This window comes from Zootoca vivipara, chromosome 15, assembly GCF_963506605.1.
Source record: "Zootoca vivipara chromosome 15, rZooViv1.1, whole genome shotgun sequence".
NCBI lineage: Eukaryota > Metazoa > Chordata > Lepidosauria > Squamata > Lacertidae > Zootoca > Zootoca vivipara.
Window position 1 is genome coordinate 22091209 of NC_083290.1, and position 22397 is coordinate 22113605.

At 45.2% G+C, this 22397-nt stretch overlaps 1 protein-coding gene across 1 annotated transcript in view; it reads left to right on the top strand.

Moving 5' to 3' along the window:
* The first annotated feature begins 6374 nt into the window (after positions 1–6374).
* The window catches only part of LOC132591207 (neurogenic locus notch homolog protein 4-like), a 34611-nt gene continuing 18588 nt past the window's right edge, over positions 6375–22397 (top strand). The window contains exons 1-11 of the mRNA XM_060268586.1: positions 6375–6471; positions 7344–7453; positions 8776–8929; positions 9630–9729; positions 10033–10199; positions 12070–12303; positions 14269–14366; positions 15271–15448; positions 16296–16523; positions 17204–17296; positions 18913–19086. Of these exons, the coding sequence (XP_060124569.1) occupies positions 6375–6471; positions 7344–7453; positions 8776–8929; positions 9630–9729; positions 10033–10199; positions 12070–12303; positions 14269–14366; positions 15271–15448; positions 16296–16523; positions 17204–17296; positions 18913–19086 (1633 nt within the window). The remainder of the gene's footprint in view (positions 6472–7343; positions 7454–8775; positions 8930–9629; positions 9730–10032; positions 10200–12069; positions 12304–14268; positions 14367–15270; positions 15449–16295; positions 16524–17203; positions 17297–18912; positions 19087–22397) is intronic.

The window sequence follows — 22397 nt, forward strand, 5'->3', positions numbered from 1 at the left end:
GACAGAAAACTGGGTGGGAAGCAAAGCAGCATTGAAGTGGTTGGGACCCTGAGCAGAAAAACTTCATGCTGCAAAAATAAATTAAAATAAATTGCAGCTCTTGTTCACCCAAATAATTCCATACAATAGGGCAATTTGAAAGAAGGGGTCCTGTCATAAATGTAATAGATACAGTTACCATGTGTTGGTTTCTTTTATTTAAAAAAATCGCCTGAAAGTAATGTGAAAATCTGGAAAGGGGTGCTTGAGATATGGAGAGTGCTTGTGTTAGTTGTTTACAGGACCAATCCTGGCATTAGGCAGAGTGAGGCAACCACTTCAGGTGGCAGGTGCTGGTGAGGGGCAGCAAAATGGGGCCAGATGTTCCTCCTGAACTCCCTCCGTACTGCCGCCCCACCATTTCCCTTTGTTTACTCATGGCCTTTCCTGCCCTTCTCTAAAGCGCCCTGCTGCCCCAGGGGTGTGTGTGAAAGGGAGGATGCTATCCCATCACCAGTGTCAAAGTCTGCTTCTATATTTGGAACAGAAAGGAGACACCATCTTGTCTTTCATCAGCAGCAACAAGGTTTCTTGGGCTGGACCACCCTGTGGTCTCTTTTCTTCTCGCAGCTTCACTCACTTTCTCCCTCTTCCAATGTTTCTTCTTGCAGCTGTGGGGTCTTCAGCCCCCACCCTCTGCCCGACTGGCACCTTCTCCAATCATCTAGGGCAAAGTATGCTTTCCGAGTGCCAGCTCTGTCCCTCTGGGTTTTACTGTGAAGGATCCGGACTGAAGGCCCCCACCGGAGAATGCTGGGAAGGTAAACCACAGTTGCCAAAGTGGATCAGGGATGAGCCCGGGGTAATAGTGAAGAACTCTTAGGAAGTAGCACAGGAGAACCTTCTGGAGCTGTTGTTGTTGAGCTTGAAATGGGTGGGTGGGGAGGGGGAGCCTGGCAGACAGCTAGGGATGGAAGGAGGTAGTTGTTTCCATCTGGAATTGGCATTTCAAAGGAAAGGAAACATCAAAAGCAATGCAGAAAACAATGTGACTGTTTATGTGATGTTCACAGACTTAAAAGAAATAGTGATAGCACCATTACAGCTCTCATTTGCTTGCCTGATTTCTGTTCCTGATCTTGGGTGAACATGAGACATGGCTATTTCTGCTTCCTTTTTCAAGGGAGTTCTCCAACATCCCTACAGCCTACGTGATACAGCTGGCAAAGTTCACCCAGTGAAAACTATGCATGCGCAGCTGGCAATACGAAGCCAGTGCAAACGGCGGGTTGTAGCCAATGTTGATCTTACTCAGTGTAGACCCATTAAAAAAATGGACATTATTAACTCAGGTCCATTAATTACAGTAGTTCTGCTTTGAGTAGTTTCATGATGCCATTTAGAGGAAATGAAATTATGTTGTTTCTAGACTGAATACGAAGAAAAGTAACAACATGTTTTCCTTTAGTGCAAGCATCCTAATCAAAAAAAGTGGGGGCCTTTTCCACTAGTAATTTATTTTATGTTCTAATTATTGAATTTTACCTTATTACCATCCCATCACCCACCTAAGTTCTGTTCACAAGAATTCAAACAGGGGTGCTCACATATTAAACAATTCTTCTTTAAGTTATCATCCCACCATATTTTTTATTTTATCATTTTTTGGCTGTATAACTTGTCCTATTCAGAGTAGACCCATTGATGTTATTGCAAATGACTTCAGTTTATTAATCTTAGTGGTTCTACCCTAAGTAGAATTTAGCTGAATGCAAATTAATAATAATAATAATAATAATAATAATAATAATAATAATAATAATAATACATTTAGATCCAATCTTTCCTGTGTAGGGGTGTCAGAGAATCCCAACAAAAATGGGAAAGAAAGCAGAAATTGCTGCAAAACTCATGTTACGGTAGTTTATGTTCAGGAATGGAAAATTGCGAAGCAAATACAATTAGTATTCATTCCCATTGTTGTTTGGGTGTGTGTGTTAAGTCTACAAACCATAAATAGTTGTGGATTTGTTTGCATTGCATTGTTTGTTTGTTTTTGCACTGAAATGAATGTAAGTTTTGCAACTCATGTACCGTAAAAGCCTTACATTAATTACATGAAATAGCAGGCAGTGAGACAAATAACCTAGTGTTGGGCAGAAACTGCATTGCAGCAGAATGGAAACTGTGCTGATTGTGATCAATACAGGTAGGAAAGGAAATAGCTGCATTCCTACATCCCTACTTAAGACTCATCCAAAATTTCCATCTCTTACAGAGGAAATGGTATGCCATATGCATCTTTATTTCCCCTTTAAATTAAATCTAATGGTCATACCTTCTCCATTTTCTTCTATAGGCTATTACTGTGACAATCAGCAGGGGCCTCTCAGTGACTTCACTGTCTACCCTTGTCCACATGGCTATTACTGCCCACCAGGAACACAGCAATCTACACAGTACAGCTGCCCCACAGGGACGTTTGGACCCAGACAGAGGCTAAAGAAGATCCAGGAATGTCAAAATTGCCCACCAGGGAAATTTTGCTCATCTCCTGGGCTAGCAGCTCCAACAGGTAAGTCATATCTCCAGAGTGGACCTCCTGACCTCCTGACCTAGGGAGAGAGAGAGAGAAACCACCTCTTTAGTCAACAATGAATTGAGGCAGCAACTATAAAAATGTTTTAGGGAGCAAATGCTAAACCAACGATGGGGAACTGGTGATGCTTCCAGTGTTGTTGGACTACAACTACCACCACCCCGACTATTGGTCATGGTAGCCGGGCATGATGGGAGTTGGAGTCCAGCAACATTTGGAAGGCAGTACGTTGGCTACCTCTGCTCGGTGGGTTTAAATCGGAGGCAAGTCCCATGGCATTCAAGGGAGCTTAAATCCAGGTTAAGCCATTCAAAGGACTGAAGAATGAGAGTTTGATTTGGTTTACTTTTAACATATGATCAAGATATTTATTTGAAATGGATCCAACTTAGCTTTGGAACAATTTTGCTAGTCATATCAGCAATGCCTTGAAGCATTTTGATTTCAAGTCAGCTGAGGATCATTAACAGCTATGAAGCAGATTTTCAATTGAGCAGAATCAACTTCTGATTCAGCAGGGGCTCAAATTGCTTGTTTGGGAGTCTGTGCTTTTATCTATTTATAGGAATATTGTTCCTTTTTTCCCCTTTTCCTTTTTTGACATTCTTACCTTTCAGAAATATACTTTGTGGTGCGTGTATAGGCTTTCATTTATTTTCTACTGCTTTTTGCGATGCTCTGTTAAAATAGCTCATTTATACTATATCTTCCTTTGCTATTACCATAATATCCTACTTAGTTATTGTGCTAATGCCCCTCTTGCCACTTAATTTACCTGCTAGGCTGCATTCCTCTACAGAGTGATTCAATGTGGGAGCCTGAGGCAAAAGTCAGTTACCTTGCTTTTTTTTTTTTTTACTGAAGTGATACATTTGAAGGGTCAAAGCTCAAAGGAAGAGCAGAAGGTCCTAGGTTCGTTTTTCAGCATCTTCATATAGCAGTAGGATCCCCATCCCCCCCATCTGAAATCATGGAGAGCCAATGCCAGTCATTGCAGACAGTACTGAAGTAGATGGACCAATTGTCTGACTCTGTATAAGGCAGCTTCATGTGAGTTGTGCCCAGGGCATAGCTGCCAAGCTATCCCTTTTTTAAAGGGATTTTCCCTTATGCTGAATAGGCTTCCTCGCGAGAAAAGGGAAAACTTGGCAGCTATGGCCCAGGGCTCTTTTTCAGCTGGAACTCACTGGAACTCAGTCGTGGCACCTCTTAGGTGGATGCCATTGCCATTATAAATGAGGCGTTCATAGTGAGTTCTGGCGTCTCTTTCTCTAGAAAAATAACACTGGTTGTGCCCCCATGTTGGTCCTACACAGAGTAGACCCATTAAAATGAATGAGCATGCCTAAATTACAGCCATTAATTTCAGTGGGTCTACTCCGAGGAAGATTTAATTGGATACACACCTACTGCAACTTCCTATCTTGAGCATCGGTCAGGTAGATTCTCAGGGAATGCCGACAGCTAATTACTGCACTTTATTTGAGTAACAGCAAAACTCTTATTTATACTCATGAAGCACATACACAAAATAAAAATCTGGGATAGATTCCCTGTCTTGATGTTGGACTTCGAGCCAGTAAAGAGCATATAATCCCCTTTCTCTGTTTTAGGGGATTGCTCTGCAGGATTTTGGTGCAAAGGAGCTGCTCGGACTCCGAACCCAACTGATGGAGTGTCTGGACTTCCCTGCCCGCGTGGACATTACTGCCTCTCAGGTACTAACTGCTTTTGTCATGGTTGTATTCCTTTGGATGCCCCTTAGGAGCTTTCCTGCTGTTTTCGACCCACTTGTTTCAGTGCCCAAAGGGGGATTCTCTCATCTGTGTGTCCTTCTAGGAACTCTTGTTCCATCTGCCTGCCCACGTGGAACCTGGTCGGGTGAGGAAGGGAATCAAAACCTCCAGAGTTGTCAGGCTTGCCCTGGGGGGCATTACTGCAATGGCACAGGCCTCGTGGCCCCTTCGGGGCGGTGTGCAGTGGGGTAGGTACAAACTACAAGCTCACTTTCCTTGAGATTTTCTAGCAAATTCCAGCTACAAATACAAATTGCAGTGCCAGATTCCACCTTCCAATTTGATGTCAGGATAGTCAATGGACTGCAGGTTTCTGATCAGGCATCAACCATGTTTATAGCTCAGTGGTTCCCAAAATTTGACAGAAACATTTGCCTTGGTTCCAGAAACTCATCCCCAGTGCCCCATACCTTACAAAAAGCATTATTCAGAATAGCAGTGTACACAAACACTAAGAATGATAATAACACAATTAAATTAAAAACAGTAATGATTAATTGCACAATTATTTTAAAAAAACACACACAATTTAATTCAACAAAAATGATAGCCATTTACACCTCCAGGGCCCCCTGCTGCCCCTATGCCTCTTAGCACCCCCTAGGTGATCCCAAGCCCCCCCCCAGGGGTTGCTACCACCCACTATTCTACCCCTTAGCTCAACAATTCTCCACCTCTCTCTCCCCCCTCCCCCCCAACTCTTTTACTCTCTTGGCCCTCTTTGTATACTTTCTCTTGCTCTGCTCTCTTCCAGTTCCAAATTCTCAATCATTATTTTGTCCTAGGCCAGGAAAGAGCTTTCCATTCTCTGTGTGTGAGGCTATTGCCTCCTCCTCCTCCTCCTCCTCCTCCTCCTCCTCCTCCTCCCCATCCAAGGCTGGCTCTACCATTAGGCAACGTGAGCTGGCTACTCTAGGCAGCAGACTGAATAAGTTTAGACGTTCCTTTTTCTGGTCCCCACTCCTGATCAGTCATGGATGTTTCGCACAAGCCAGCCATCACTTGTTGCCGCAGTCAGAGGGCAGATTCACCCAGGGGATTGTTTCCTGTGGTCTGGTTCTTTGCTTTTTTGAACTCTGGCAATGATCTCATCCTCCTTCGTTATTAATAAAATGACTTTTCTCTTGCCATTCTGGTAGGTTTTATTGCATCACAGGGTCTACCACACCAACACCTACGGATGGAATCTCAGGTGCTCCTTGTCCTGTGGGCCACTTCTGCCCCTTGGGCAGTGACAGCCCCACACCTTGCCCACCTGGCTCCTACATGGCTGAAACACATGTGCAAGGACAGTGCCACACCTGCCCAGAGGGGAAGTATTGTCTCCCTGGCCACTTGCCACAGCTGTGTCCCAAAGGTGAGTCTTTGGCTTTCTCGATACACAAAGCTGTCCTGGTGTCCAAGAGTTTGTAATCTATTTGTGCTTCCATTTTGCAAGTGCATGTTTCTAGTCCCCATGTGAATTAGATAATGAATGGTTTCCCCATATTTCCCTTCCGGGGTTTGCTCTGTCCTGAATTCGGGTTTGAGAAATTCTAAAATTAACTGGGAAACTAGAATTTTGGGGCAGGGTCTGCAACTAGAGTTCCTCCAGTTCATCTGCAGCTCTGTTCCCCTACTTTACTGACTCATGTGTCATCTATGGTGAAACACTTAAATAAAAGCAATCTTGATGTGATTCTCCCCCCCCCCCCTTTTCCTCTTTTCTTTTCTTTTCGCTAACAGTTTGTTGTTTGTCCTAACACAGGCATCCCCAAACTTCGGCCCTCCAGATGTTTTGGACTACAATTCCCATCATCCCTGACCACTGGTCCCCTTAGCTTGGGGATGCCTGTTCTAACAGCTTTCAGTTTACATGGATGTCTCCTTCCCTTCCAGGCTTTTTCTGCCCTGAAGGAACAGGCTTAAACTGGCAGCCGTGCCCCCCTGGAACCTACAGCCCTATCCAAGGGATAGGGAGCCATACCAACTGCAGAGCGTGCGATGGAGGAAAGTTCTGCATGTACCACAATGCAACTGATGTTACAGGACACTGCTGGGAAGGGTATTACTGCACCCAGGGTTCAGACCAGCCCAATCCTGAGGCTCAGCTCAATGGTATTGGCTCTTTCATTTGAATCAATGGGATCAGTGTGGAATTGGCACGGTTACAAAAGTGCTGCATAATATCCGTTCCACATTTGCAAGAAATAAATCTGTTAGTGTGGCAGCACCTACACTTTGGAACTCCATGCATATTGACACCAGACAGGCACTTTCACTGTACACATTTCAGCGCCTGCTGAAAACGTTTTTGTTTAGACGAGCTTACCCAGATGTTTAGAATGTTGTTTTTAGTCTAATGTTGTTAATCTTTAATTGTTTTTTTACTAATAATATAGTTATTTTTATTATTTTTGTAAACTGCTGGTTTTTTAAAAAAATAATCAAGCAGTATATAAAATTTTATGGAATGAAATTATTATTATTTGTACTTTTCCAAGCTCTAGTACAGCGGAATAAAGGGTTAGATTGTTCTGTTAGTTTAAAACAGGGGTGGCCAACTCCCAAGAGGCTGTGATCTACTTTAAGAGTTAAAAACTTGCAGTGATCTACCCCCCTTTTGGGGGTTCATGTCAAAGTTGTTGAGCTTTTGGGGGGGAGGAGGAAGGCCCATTTTTAGGCATTCAGATCAAAGTTGTTGAGCTTTTTTTAGGAAGAAGGAAAGTGCCATTTTGGGGGATGCAGGGCAAAAAAATTGAGCTTTTTTTATGGGAGCCAAAGTTGTTGAGCTTCTTTGGGGAGAGCCAGTGATCTGCCAGTGATCTACCACAGGCGTCCAGTGATCTACTGGTAGATCACGATCTACCTGTTGGACGTGCCTGGTTTAAAATGACCTCATCTTTACCATTCACTACTTCTTTTTCTTTTCTCGTATGTTATTGGCACTATTCTTACCACCTAATTTATGTTCCCCTTGTTGATCACAGATCACAGTGCTGGTCCATGTCCTTCTGGTCACTACTGTCCAAGGGGCACAGCTGTTCCCAAGCAGTGTCCTGTGGGAACATTTGCCGCTAGCACCAAGCTAATATCTGAGGTAAGGGCAAAAATACGGTTAAAGCTGTCCTTTGTAGGAATTGGGTATCCTTTGTATATACTGGCTATAAATTCACTGATCCTTAACAAACCCCATACAATTGATAGTGGTTAAATGGAGGTTGTGCTCTGAATTATAATCACAAAAGCATTGTTATTCCATTTTAAGAGTCAACACATGCTTGTGTGTATGTGCAGGTGTGCCCATGTGTTTATGTATATGTGTACACACACACACACACACACACACACACACACACACACACTTTTATTGTACTTAGTAGTTATTAAACAAATTCACTTCGCAGGCATAAGAGAGGAGACCTCTTTCCTGGTGGCCCCAGAACTTAGAAGTCCCTCCCTGCAGATGCATCCTCAAGGCCACTGCAAATTATTAAGTGGGCCTTAAAACTCATCTTTCCCTGATGACTGTGTCCTAAATAGGGCCATTCTTTAAGTTAAGCTAATTTAGAAGAGGTGGTCCTCTTAGCAGTGTTGCAACTTGTACCTAGGGCGCAGGGCTTTTTTTTTTTAGGTTTTAACTAATTTATGTTTTTGAAACAGTTGTTAACACTTCTGCTAATTGTCAGTTTATGACACTGGTAAGATCCCTTTGGTGGGCTATGCCCACAAAAGCAGCCTATAAGTAATTTTTATTTAAAAAAACATAGTGTTTTAATCAAGATTCATAATGCAGCGAATGCTTGAAAGCAAATTCCTGCTGTAACCGTAGCCTGTTCCCTTCCACCTAAGATTCCATGCAAACGGGCATAGATCAGAGATCATCAACATGGTGCCCATGGGTGCTAATGTACGCACAAGTACCTCCCATATTGTCCATGAAATGCCTTGAAATATCACCAATGCAAAAGTGAATGTTCCCTCTTCTTGCTCAGTTCTAGTTTGCACTGGCTTGTAGCAATGAGCATGTCCCATCAAACATGTCCACATTTCATTGAATACCATGATGTGATACCCACCCTCCTTTCCATTCTGAACAAAAGAAAGGTGCAAATAGTTTTTCTGAGCAGGCACAGCAGTGCAGGTGTAGGTGCCTTTTTTCATTGATGAGAGAAATGCCCACCACAACTTTTGTGGCCCTGTCTGCCCCCCTTTCTACTATTTCAGAAGGGACAACCATTTTGTGTTAAGCCATATACCCTGTGGCAGCCATTTTATGTAAGGCCACATCCCTAGGACCGCTGGTTTGTGGGTCTCACCCACGTTCTCAAAATTCCAGGTGTGCCCTCAGACTCAAAAAAGGTAGGTGAGCTATGACTCTTGCATCTGAAAAGTATCTCTGGCCACCTTAATCTCTTGCAGGCCGAGTGTTCTTCCTGCCTGCCAGGCCATTACTGCAACACTCCTGGTCTGACGGCACCAACAGGATTGTGTGAAGAAGGATACTACTGCATTCTGGGCTCCACCGTCCCCAACATACCAGCCATGGATGAGACTGGAGGCCCATGCCCCAGAGGTATTTCCACCACCACCCCTACCCAATTCAGGAAATTGCTCAAACTGCCTGCCACACTCCACAGAAAAGGTCCCAGGCTTTGTCTTTAACATCTCCCAGTAAAGTTAGGAAAGAATCCCTGCTTGAAACCCTAGAGGACTTCTGCCTGCCAGTTTCTAAAATACTGAGATGGGTGGACCAGCAGCCTGATTCCGTATAAAGGAGCTTTCTATCTTCATAGAATCTTAGAACTGTGGAGTTGGAAGGTGCCCCCAACCCTCTGTGTTGCAGGAATTGCAGCTAGGGGGTGATATTTAGGAAGAGAATTCCCAGCATGCTCCTTGGTTCTCTCAGCCACCAAAGCCAGAGGTCTTCCAAAGCTTCAGGGATTTTGCCATCCTTTTTAAACAATTGAACAAACGGATGGAATACAAGGCTATCATTGACTACTAGCCACAATGGCTTTACTCTACCTCCACTGGTGGAGGCATTCTGCTATTTTCTTGCTTGCAGTTTCCCACAGGCATCTGGTTGGCCACTGTGAGAACAGGATGCTAGACTAGATGGGCCATTGGTCAGACCCCAGAGTCCTTTGCTTATGTTCTTATGTGAACTGTTTTTAGAGTTGCTGTTGCTTTTTGGTTGTCTTGCTGTGCTCCCCACCCCCTCAACCTGGCCTCAAAGGGGCATTCCTGATTTTACACTTTTGCTTCTTTTCCAGGGTATTTTTGCCCTCAGGGCACAGCCAATCCTTTGCCTTGCCCGGAAGGGTCATATAATCCTTTACAGAGGCAAGCCACCTGCCTCACCTGCCCTAGCGGGTAAGCAAGAGAACAATAATCATTCATCACCTGCAAAAACAGAAACACTTTTAGCAACAGCAGGGGCCAAGGGTGGGGCCAAGGGCAGCAATTGGCTGCAGCTCCAGTGGGGCAATTTAGTGAGAGGGATGTTAAAGCCCTCTGCCATCACTGCAGCCTGTTAAAAGCAGCTGATTTTTTAAAGTATGGGGATCTTATCAGGCACCATCTCATCCAGCTGATCCCTTGGTGTACTAAGACTGAAGTGTTGGCTGCAGAAGTTGAATTTCTCTTCCCATCCCCACTTTTCTTTTCTGGATGCAGATACTTCTGTCCCAATAATTCCTCCTCTTTGGATGGGAACAAATGTCCAGTTGGCCACTACTGTCCTATAGGCACTGTCTCAGAAAGCCAGTTCCCATGTCCCCAAGGGACTTACAATGCAAACACAGGAAGCAGCAATCCATCTGTCTGCATAGCATGTGATCCAGGTAGGTATCTCAGCTCAGAACATCCTGTTGGACGGGCCAGGAACCCATTCAATGAACTCCTATGAGAAGGGGACGACAGAGGATGAGATGGTTGGACAGTGGTATAGAAGCAACCAACATGAATTTGATGAAACTTTGGGAGGCAGTGGAAGACAGGAGTGCCTGGTGTGCTCTGGTCCATGGGGTCATGAAGAGTCGGACACGACTAATCAACTAAACAACAATGACCCCACCCCTTCTAGAAATAGGACTTATTTAACTCACCTCTGAGTAAACGTGCATAGGATTGCATTATTAGCTATTCAAATATCCGCTTCCTTTTACTGCAGTAGACATAACCCCTAGCATAGGAGCCAGCTCCTAATATTTGAGGGGGGGGGGCAGTCCCCTCCAAAGTTGATGGACATTGCCAATCGAATGGGTGGGTGAGTGCCACATCATGTGATTGATTATGCAGGGCAGGGCTTACTTGTCGCCACCCCCAATATTTTATTCAAGTTGACACCCCTGTCCCCTAGTTAAATAATAATTAAGCCTATGAAATACGGCTGTTTCCATTAGGTGAGAATGGGACATTATGTTACTGGCACTGGATCAGCATTTGTGTTTATGTCGCTGTAAGTACATTCAAGGTTCTTTTTTAAATCCATAGAAAGGCCCTACCCGTTTCCAAATTTCTTCAGAAAAAAATGACCCCTGATCAAAATGTTAAACCACAGAATGTTCTATATGCACTCATTCTGTTGTTAAAGAAAATGAAGAGTCTCCCAGCTTAGACAGTGGAAATTTTATGAGCTGCTCGTACAGGCCCTTCTTTGCTTTTCAAACAAATAATTAAAGAGTGTATGTCTATTGCCCCTTTGCACCATATCTGTTGAAGAACATGTATGCCAATTTGTGTGAATGGGTTTGCCTTTTAAACATACAATCATCGTGGGGGCTGTTCTTTGTGTAAGCATCCAACTTTCCTGAGGATTAAATTGCTCGTGTTTTATTCTGCCAACAATGGATTTCAAAGAACCCTTTGGAATGCCGCATAGCTTGGGGATTCTAATTATGAAAACATTAAGAGGGAAGTATTCAATGTAATTAAAGTAACAATCATGTTCTCACCTGAGAGTAAGTTTGATTGAACTCAGTGGGATTCACTTTTTATTAACCTGCAAAGTAGCAGGCATAGCTTCTGAATGCTAGTTGCTGTTGATATTCAGCAGGAGAGTCCTATTGCACTCATGTCCTGCTGGTGGGTTTCCCAGGGGCATCTGGTTGGCCACTGTGAGAAAGAGGATGGTTGGCTAGATGGGCCTTTGATTTGATCCAGCAGTGGGTTCTTATTTATGTTCTTCTGATAGTGCTGTTATGTACAAAAGGGAATTTAAGATAAAGTGTTGCTTGTTTTTGGTTCTGAATTGTGAGTTGGTTTATGTTCAGGGATCGTTTACACGATTTTTGGTGAATTGTGGTGAAAGGGTTTGCACCAGTGGCGCGTTCTTGCTCAAGAGAATGCGAAAGCTCAAGAGAACGCAGAAGCAGGCTGATGGCAAGTTTGCTGCATGATAGACAGCAGAATCTGTTGGGTGGCGAGTTTCCGCTAGCACAACAATTGCATTGGATCCCTCTGTTGTGCAACATAAAAACCTCAAGCACAAAAGCCATTGTGTTATTGGACTGAAAATGTTGGCTATGGCCCTCTGTAACTTTGTGCTTTCATGCTACAATCTTATACTGAATTTTGACTGAACGTTTTAAATTTAATTTGAGACAGAGAATTTGGTTATGTTTTCCACTGAAGTTGTTCCACTTTTCTGTTTTGTATTCTTCATATCTATAGATCTATATTAATAACAGTGGGTTGCAATCTTTGTTCCAGGCCATTACTGTGCCCTGACGGGTCAGTCTCATGTCACAGGTCCTTGCTTGGCGGGGTACTTCTGCACCACTGGGGCTACCACCCCAACACCTGCAAATGGTCTGGCTGGAAATGTATGCCCAAAGGGGCATTACTGCCCTGAAGGATCTGCCCTTCCCCAGCCCTGTCCTCATGGTTTCTACAGCAACTCTACAGGAAACACCAAGACTGAAGACTGTCTTCTGTGTCGTGCAGGTATGATGAGGAGTTTAGGGAATGGTTCCTGTGAGAGCTTCCAGCATTGCACTGGGATCCAAAGGGTTTTCAGAGTCCCAGTGAGGAGACGGTGCTCTTCACAAATATGAGTTTAGGGTCTTTTCCATCCTAGAGCCCTTATGAGATCTGTTTATTTAAACAGCTTTTATTCTCTATATTCAACCACCAAATGTCTGGGTAAAGAGTATTACCCCTACTGGCTGGGCTGATGAGAGTTGGAGTCTGCAGCAAGGGAAGAGGGGTATTTCTAATGAAGCCCAACTCCCTCTCCACTGGTTCTCCTAAACTTGTGCATCTGTCTCAATTCAGTCTCACTTATTCCTTCTGACTTACCAATTTTCTAGTAACACTGGGGGTATAGGTTAGGGTTGCCATACATTCGGAATTTCCTGGACATAGCCGTTGGTTAACAGTGTCTGGGCGGCAATTGCTGAGATCTCCAAGAAAATCTGTACGTATGGCAACCCATGCTGGAAATGTACATTTTGGTGAATTTCTTTTAAAATAGCTTTAAAACATTTTTTTCTAGATTTTTTTTTGGGGGGGGGGAGGTAAATGTTTTCAAATATGGCAATCCTAGTAGGCATGGTACCATACCTGCCAAGTTGCTGTCAGAGAAATAAGGGACCGGGCCAGAAATAGCAGACTGGAAGTAGCGCTGCTGCCATTTTGGAACTGGGCGGAGCATGCTCAGAAGTGACTTTTGATGCTGTTTTGCCCAGTTCCAAAATGGCCGCCGCGCCAGAAGTCGCACTGCAGCCATTTTGGAACTGGGCAGAGCAGCATCAAAAGTCGCTTCTGAGCATGCTCCACCCAGTTCCAAAATGGCCGCTGCGCCAGAATAAACCGGGGAAAAACAAAAAAATCCGTTTTTTCAGCTAGGAACAACTGGAAAAACGGGGATTTCCCGGGGAAAACGGGAGACTTGGCAGCTATGCATGGTACAAAGCCAGATATGTAACTTATATTTAACAAAGGCATTTACATTTATGTTCTACACAATAATTATCAAGTTCACAGTCTTGTTACTTTGAAACAGTACCATATCTTTAAATGTGTATATGCAGTTAGTTTGCTACTGTCGCTTTAAATACCAACAGCTTATATTCAACTATTTTATGCTAAGACAGCTTGAAGGAAACAGGTTTCCATCTTTAACCCTTTCAATTTCTCCACCTCACTTAAAGCCTCGCCAACACGATAACTACAACCGCTGGAAGGCTCTTTCCCCCCAACTTTTGCTAACCTATTAAACCATAGTTTTGCCTTTATTGCCCTGGGAATCTTCCCTCTGGTACTCCTACCAGTCACCGTAGACCAGCATTGAAAGTTGTGTCTCTCTTCTCTCCTCAGTGCTGCATACAGGTTCCTTCCCTTGCCTCCTCAGCCCAAGCGCAGTGACCCAGCTACCCCAACAAGTATTTGGCCACCAAGCCACTCCATCTGCAGCTCAGGTCTCCTTTCTCTTTACCCAGTCCTCTTCCTCTACTGCCTTCTCACTCTGCTATCATCATCTTCTGGCTGCCTCCATGAACACCAACAACTCAGACATCTCCAACCAACTAACTTCTGTTGCCTAGCACCTGCCCATATACACACTTCTTCGGAGCCCTCTAGTCCAGCCCCAACCAATCAAACTGCTTAACTGGAGATTCTAAATCTGCAGCCACCAATCAAAATATGCATACCTCCTTCGCTTTTGCATCCTGAGAATTCCAGCTGGCAGTTGGAAGGCCCCAAATGACAGTTTAACCCATCAAGTTCATTACAATGCATAACAGCATAAAAGTAAGGATACAGTTCAAAGAAACATAATTCAAATAAACAGGATTTCTTCAGTCCCCTACAACATCTGCAGGGCCACAGGTTCTCCCCTTCCCACCGATGATGATATCCATGGTACACATATCCTGGAAGCAGCTTTATATTTCTGCTCCATTTCAGGATATTTCTGTGATGGGACAGGGCTTGCTGCCCCTTCTGGTCTCTGTCACACTGGATTCTACTGCAGCGGAGGAGCCGTTTCTCCAAGACCTCAGCTGGTAAGCTATGTTGATGCTGATGCTGATAATATTGTAATTGTCAGGAGTAGAAGGAAGTTTAAATTAGGAAGCACTGGTGGAAGATTTTTTTATGGTTAATATCAGCTGGTGATGTTTCAACCTTTCTTTCTGTTTGTTATATTTGCAAATAAAAATTCTCAAAAGAGAGACCAAGGGAACAGAATTTACACTTAACCCTTCATTCCCCCCATCTTTCTCTCCATGAAGTATACTTCAGGAGGTATCAGGTGATCTCATTCCTTACAGTAGCCATTTTCTATATGCCTCTTTATCATTTGTCTTCTGAGGTAAAGGTAAAGGAACCCCTGAAAATTAGGTCCAGTCGTGACCAACTCTGGGGTTGCGGCACTCATCTCGCTCTCAGGTCATGGGGCCAGCATGACTAAGCCACTTCTGGCAAACCAGAGCAGTGTACAGAAACAGTGCTTACCTTCCCGCCGGAGTGGTACCTATTTATCTACTTGCACTTTGACATGCTTTCGAACTGATAGGTTGGCAGGAGCAGGGACCGAGCAGTGGGAGCTAACCCCGTCACAGGATTCAAACTGCCGACCTTCTGATCGGCAAGCCCTAGGCTCTGTGGTTTAACCCACAGCGCCACCCTTGTCTTCTGAGAGCACACTCCAAATGACTTGAATTTGACACTTTTTGAATTCAAGCCACATCTGCAAAGGAAGATTATTTCTTTGCAGTTACATTTTGGGAAATACCTGATATCTTATGATGTGCCTGGTGTCATATTACATGAGGTGATGGACAGGTGGGTAACCCCGCCCAGCTGTCAAAGTGTCATGAGGAGGGTTGGTCATCTTTACATCCAGCCCTCTAACCAACAGGTTCCCCACTTCTGTTCTGCAGTGATGCCATGCACTTATATTTCCAGGTAACAAGTGGAGGGGGACAATGCCCACCTGGTCATTACTGTGTCTCAGGGAGTGGAAGACCACAGCTATGCCCAGCAGGAAGCTATAGCCCCTTCTGGGGAATGGCCCAGTGTTTGGAATGCCCAGAAGGTGTTTACTGTGATGTTGGTTCAGCTAATTACACCAACTGCCCAGTCGGTGAGTTTAACAGTACAAGTATCTTTCCAGCTTCTTCTTTTTCTTTGAACAGCATCAGTCCAATGCTCTGAAGGCCTTCTAGATGCCTGCATCTAGATCTAGATCACTACTATGTGACCTGTTGCTCAGAACATTGCATCATCCTGACCTGTGAAGCTTCACTACATGGCCTACTCTGGTCTATTGCTATGCATGAAGTATTTGCTGGTGGTCAGGTCTGGTTTCCTTATGATTCCTTCTCGGTCAGAATGTAAGAACATAAGAAGGGCCCTGTTTGATCAGGCCTGTGGCCCATGTAGTCCAAATTCCTGTTCTCACAGTGGCCAACCAGATGCCTGAGTGAACTTGCAAACAGGACCCGAGCACAAGAGCTCTCTCCCTTCCTTGCGGCCTCTAGCATTACTGCCACTGACTGCAGAATTTTTCCAATTCTTTTTGAAAGCCATCCAAGCTGATGGGCATCACTGCCTCCTGTAGGGGCTAATTTTATGGTTTAACTGTGCTCTGCATGAAGAAGTCCTTTCTTTTGTCTGTCCCGAACATTCCACCATTCAGCTTCCTTGGATGTCCATGTGTTCTAGCATTATGAGCAGGGATGGGGAAACTGAACTACAACTCCAGCATTGGCCGTGCTGGCGGTAAGAGGGAGACATCTGCATTGGTATGTAAATGGGTCCCTGCTTGTGGCATTACTGATGCCCATATGTAACCTTCACAGCATCCATTTGTGTGTGTGTGTTCTTGTGGATTTGATTCCTCGATTGATGCAAATTGCCTTGAGCACTTGGGAAAGTGTCCTTTAACAATCTGGTATTTACAGTTTTGGCAATCTCCTTCTCTTCTCCAGGGCACTACTGCCCACGTGGTACAAAGTTTGCCACTCAGTTCCCTTGTCCAAGGGGGACCTACAGTGAGATTCTTAACATCAAGACCGTCTTGGATTGCCAGCTATGCCCTCCTGGAAAGTTTTGCTCCAAGCCGGGCTTGGTAAGCCCAGATGGCATGTGCATGCCCGGATGGTACTGCCCTCCTGGGTCAACTTCAGGCAAGCCGATATCCCCAGGAAACAGCACTGGTATTGGAGAATACATTTGATTGCATAATGGTGCATTTGGGAGTGGGGGTGGTGGTGGTGGGAGAAAATGATATTTTGTCCTTGCACAATAGCACAGAATGTTTTATTATTTAGGAATATTTATACCCTGCCTGCTTAGCAAAGTTCTCGAGGTGGACTACAATATATTTAATAAACGGACAGTGCTACAGTAGTCACCACAGCAGGGCACATTTTTGCACAGAAAAGGTTAACATGTAAACATCAGTGTAGCCCTATATGTTACTGGCAGTAGAATTCAGCTTCCCGAGAAACTCCATTTTTATTGCCGTTTAAAGTTTATATAGATTGTGAAGATAAATATATGCTGGTAGGGTGGAGGGGCAAAATGCCTGCTTAAATCTCAGAAGCTGGCTTATTATCAGATTTCCAGTGGGTTGGATGGGGTCGTTTTGTGTCTCTTGAGACACACATACCCCAAACTGGCCAAGACAGATGATAATGCAAAATAGACAGTGCAAAATGGCAAAAATAACAGTCCACACAGGATAAATGATGTGGTTTGAAATCAGTTTTTATATACGGTAGATGCAGAAATTTGGGGTCTCCTAGATGCCGAATTTTAATTTTTGCAGCACAAAGTATTGCCCATAGCCAGGATGTATACTTTTCAGACACTATCTTTTCCATTCCATGAGCAGGATCCACTGTCCAAGCTTCTGGTTTAATTCAAATATGTCCTGCTGGAGCATTCTGTCCGGAGGGATCTCCTGTTCCCATCCCTTGCACTCCAGGTAGCTATACTTCTTACTAACCTTTCAGAGCATGCCTTCAAACTTGCCACCTCCAAGTTCCCACAGGTGGCCCAAGAGATCATAGGTAACTGTTTTCTGCAGCAGACTTCTTTTCAATGTGCTTGATCTCCCAGCGGTCTTTAGAGATGGGGGAGGAATTCAAATCCATTCACATTTGAAGCCAAACCAACCAAATTTGCACTTTTCAAAAAAATGAATTAAAAGAATGCATCAACTGAAACAGAGGGAACCTTTGAGATTTGCATGTCTCCCAGCCAATAAATGCATATTTTAGGGAGAACCGTGCATAGAATCCAGATATTAATGAAAACAATGTGCAAAAATACATTATATTATTGAGAGTTGCTTTGCAGCCATGTGTGTATTGTGATAAATTTGCACTAAAACACTGGTAAATTTTCATGAGAACTGCCGGAAAAAAAAGAAATTTGCAAATGGGTGTGGAAATGTAAGACTGAAAAGGTGAGAAACCAAAATTGATTAAATCATCTACTTCTCACCACAGTTTCCATGTACATTCTGTAGCCCATGCTGTGCACTCTGACTGATGAGGGCAGCAAGGAGATGGAGCAAACCAGTGCATTGTGAGAGCTGGCAAGTGTAGGAGCAGAAGAGGGCAAAAAGAGCTCCATTTCCCCTGCAGTGTATCTCTTGCATGCTACAGTTTCCAGCTTGGAATGCAGCAACCTGCCAGCACAACATGCCCTTAGAAAAATATGTTTGATCATGATTGCACTTGGAACTGAGATAAAGCGGGTTGTTTCCAACACTAGCCATGCTCAGAGTAGACCCAATGAAATGAATAGGCATGTCTAACTTACATCCATTGCTTTCAGTGGGTCTACTCTGAGTAGATGTTAATTGGCGACGACCCTATGTCTGCAGAATGCTGTATCTTGGCTTAATAAGGTGAGATCGGGACAAGACTTTTGCCCTTGCATGTAGTGCTTTCCCCCCCATGAGGAAACACCCACAAAGTCTTCCAAACCATGGTTTGCCAGCCTTGGAAAGAGTCAGGATATTATACTGTAGTTCAGAGTTGGTTGAATAAGGCTGGTCACCATAGCCTCCTGGTTCAGACAAAATGAGAAACTTTGGTTAATTAGAAACATCCTGGTTTGGCTGCTCACACCACAAAGGGTGGTTTGAGGGGGCTGTGTGTGCAGACAAGAGGCTCAATTATATCATTGTTTACTATGCAAAGATATAATTATCCAAACCAGCTGAAATTTGCAAAAAAAAAAAAGAGCACACAGAAATTGACCGTGCAGTTTGCTTGTCTCTCCCTCTCTGTTCAGGGAGCCTCTCACCTCACCCTCGGTCTTTCCTCTGCTCAATTATATCTCATCCAAGCCCTGAAATTCAACATTTCTCCCAAAGCCTTACTTGCAAACAAAGTATATTTACAACCCCAGGGCAGCAAATCTAGATCTACCGGGGCTTCGCCTTGTTCTAGGCATGCCTTTTTAACAGATCATCCTGTTGCTTCTCCAGCCTTAGAGGTTCATTCCAATAGTGCTGGAATACATAGCTAGTTAATAGGAGATCCATGAAGGCAGAAACGCTGAATGTGCTTTTCTTCCCTCCTCCTTTAGGTTTTTACTGTGCCTCTTCAGAATTGGCTGCACCTTCAGGCCCTTGTGATGCCGGCTTCTACTGCACTGGGGGCTCCACCATCCCTAACCCAATAGATGGGGTAGTGGGAGATATTTGTCCTGGAGGCCATGTCTGCCCACAGGGAAGCTCATCTCCCATTCCATGCCTCACAGGTAGGTCCCAAAGTAGCTGCTCAGCAAAGCACTGATGCCATAATCAATTCTAGAGATCGGGGGCATTGGCAGGGGGCAGGGGCAAACCCCAGGTCTACTCCACCTGGCTGAGGATCTCCTTCCCTCCTCTTTGTATTTTTTAAATCTTTGCTTACAGCACAGCTGGGCACACTGCAAAGCCAAGTGCCAATGTGACTCCAAACAACCTACCTTGTTAATTTGTGGAGGATACAATCCCCATGCAGTATGTTGGGTCCAGAAAATTGGGTTTGCATCCCATAGCTCAGAGTCATCCCTGTTAGCAAGTGTGTGTTTGTTTGTTTCCCTCTGAAAGTCAGCCTAAATTTGCATCTATACATCTGAAATATGCAAATATGGATCATGGGCTTGTACCTAGCACTGCCTACTTGCTTAACTGAAACTCTGAAGTCCTGTTTTATCTATGTACTCAGGCTGAGCCTAGGTTTTGTCATCATTGGAAGCACATAAACAATAGTTATTCTGGGCCAGCAAAGATGGGGTATTTTTGCTCCAAATCGTAATATTTTTATATTGTACCTCCCAGAAACAGGAATGAAGAGAAGAGCCTATTGGATTCTGACTTTATCTGTTTTCTCACATGTGCATGGAGAGAAATCCCTTTTCTCTCTCTCCCAGACATTCTGTGTGGACTGATGCAAAATGCTGTCTTTCCATTATAGCTACCAAGGGCCAGTTTAGCCAAATCAACTGGCATGGCTTTTTTTTTAAAAAAAAATGATGTACTATGAGCATTTCATGGTCCCCCATGAAAAGTCTCCCCATGTGTAGAGAACTAGGCAGGGCTGGATTAAGCATTAAGCAAAATAGGCACATGCTTAGGACATCCATTGCCAAATTTACCATGGACTACATGGGGCAGCTGAACCAGGTTCCTCAAAAAAGGCTCCCACAATAAATGGAAAAATTACATACACAAATACAAAATAATTACAAAATAGTAATAATACCATACGGTAGTAATAATAGAGATTAATGATATACATTTATCTTGGGAATACAACAAAATTGGAATCTGGTAAAATTTTATTTTATGGTTTATTATTGTTTATATTTTGAATTAGGTATATGTTATGTACTGAGCTGAATCCTAGAACAATAGGATTCAGAAACAGCGGGAGCTACCCAATCCAACTCCAGGTGGAAGTGAATCCGCAACCTGATTGGCCTGCTGGAGCAGCCAATCAGGCGGCTGGCAGAAGTGAATCTGCTACCTGATTGGCCTGTAGGAGCAGCCAATCAGGCTGCAGGCAGAAGTCAATCCACAATATAATTGGCCCACAGGTGTAGCCCTGAAGTAGCCAATCACGCAAGGCCCATTGTGTAAATAATGTATATAAGCAGATGGTTTTGGGAAAAGAGCGATTCTTCTTCTCCTCTTCTCCTTGATGACTATGAGCTGAATAAAGAGCATGAAATTCACTCTCGACTCCGAGTACATTTCACTGGCGACGAGGATGGGATCCTGCTGAGCTGACCGCCACCACGCACTGCACCGCAGCACCGCCACCTGCTGCACCGCTGCATCGCACCGTGCATCCAGGCTTCAGCTCCAGGACCCAAGGAACCCAGAATGGCAACCGACAGCAGCTTTTCGCCATTCAAACCAGCATCAGGAGACTGGGAAGGGTACGCCGCCCGTTTCAACTTCCTCCTGCAAGCGAAAGAAGTCACCAACGATGCCATGAAGAGGGCGAAATTCTTCAGCGTCTGTGGAGAGGAGACGTTTGAAATCGCCCGGGCTCTCCTTGCACCTAGAGATGTCGCTACCGTCTCTTACAAAACAATAATGGAACGGCTGAAGGAGCACTTCTCACCACAGCCCTCGGTGGTAGCTTGCCGAAATGCCTTCTACGCAAAGCGGCAAGCCCCGGGGGAAACCATAACTGGGTTTGTGACCTCCCTCCGCCAAGCCGCCCGGCTATGCAACTTCTCAGAGTTGGAGAACATGCTTCGTGACCGCCTCGTCGGTGGCCTGAGGGACGAGATGTTGCAACGACGCCTCTACGCCAAAAAAGACCTCACGTTCCAGATTGCTCTGGAGGAAGCCCTGGCAACCGAAGCCGCCGAGAGGTCAACGCAAGAGGCACGACCGGCCCCGCCATCCCAACCGAGGGTCTACCACGAAGACCTCACCGACGAATCCGAATCTGACAGGGAGGAAGTACACCGAGTACAGCGGCGCACTCAAGCAGCACACACACCACAGCAGCCTCGACGAGAAGGAGGGAACTGTGCAAGCTGCGGGGAGAACCACGAGAGGAGGACCTGTCGTTTCCGCAACGCAGAGTGCAGGCAGTGCAGAAAATTGGGACACATCGCCCGGGTGTGTCGGGCTCGACTCACCCGTCGACAAGCATCAGATGACCGACCCAGGAGCCCCAGGTCACACGGCACCATGCACCAAGGCAACTCGACGGAGATCACGGACTACCAGGTATTCCAGTTGCCCCATCCCAGCACAGAGAAAATTTATATAGAGGTACAGATAGAGGGAGCCCCATGCCGCATGGAGCTGGACACGGGTTCAACTCTATCCATAATCTCGGCCCGAACATTAAGGGAACTGTGCCCTAATGGGGGTCCCAAACTAAGGCCGGCCCCATTCACCCTCCGGGACTTCCAGAAACGTAAGGTCCCTACAATGGGGGTGGGGACCTTCAGGGTGCAATATCGAGGGCGAAAGCAACAATTGGACTTGCTGGTAGTTAAGGGCCCCTACGTTAGCTTACTGGGACTGGCATGGTTTGGACCTCTGGGGCTAGCCGTTACTGGGGTGAACCGCACTAGCTTACAAGTGGACGTGGACGCCATATGCAAAGAGTTTCCAGGGGTTTTCGATGGGGCATTGGGACGATATACAGGACCCCCCATTGCCCTACAGCTAGACCCCGCTGTACGACCCATCAGGCACAAGGCCCGCCGGGTCCCGTTCGCCCTGAAACCCCGCATAGACGAGGAATTGGACCGACTCGTGGAGCAAGGAGTGCTGGAGCCGGTGCCCAACGCCCCCTGGGAAACTCCAATTGTCACACCCGTCAAGCCTAACGGTTCGGTCCGCATCTGTGCAGACTACAAATGCACCATAAACAAGGCTCTCACGGCCCATGCATACCCAGTGCCAGTGGTCAGCCATGTCCTCGCCACCCTGGCTGGGTCAAAAATCTTTGGCAAACTGGACTTGGCCCAAGCGTATCAACAGTTGCCTGTGGACGAAGCCACAGCAGAGGCTCAGACGATTGTGACGCACAGAGGGGCATTCAGAGTAAAGC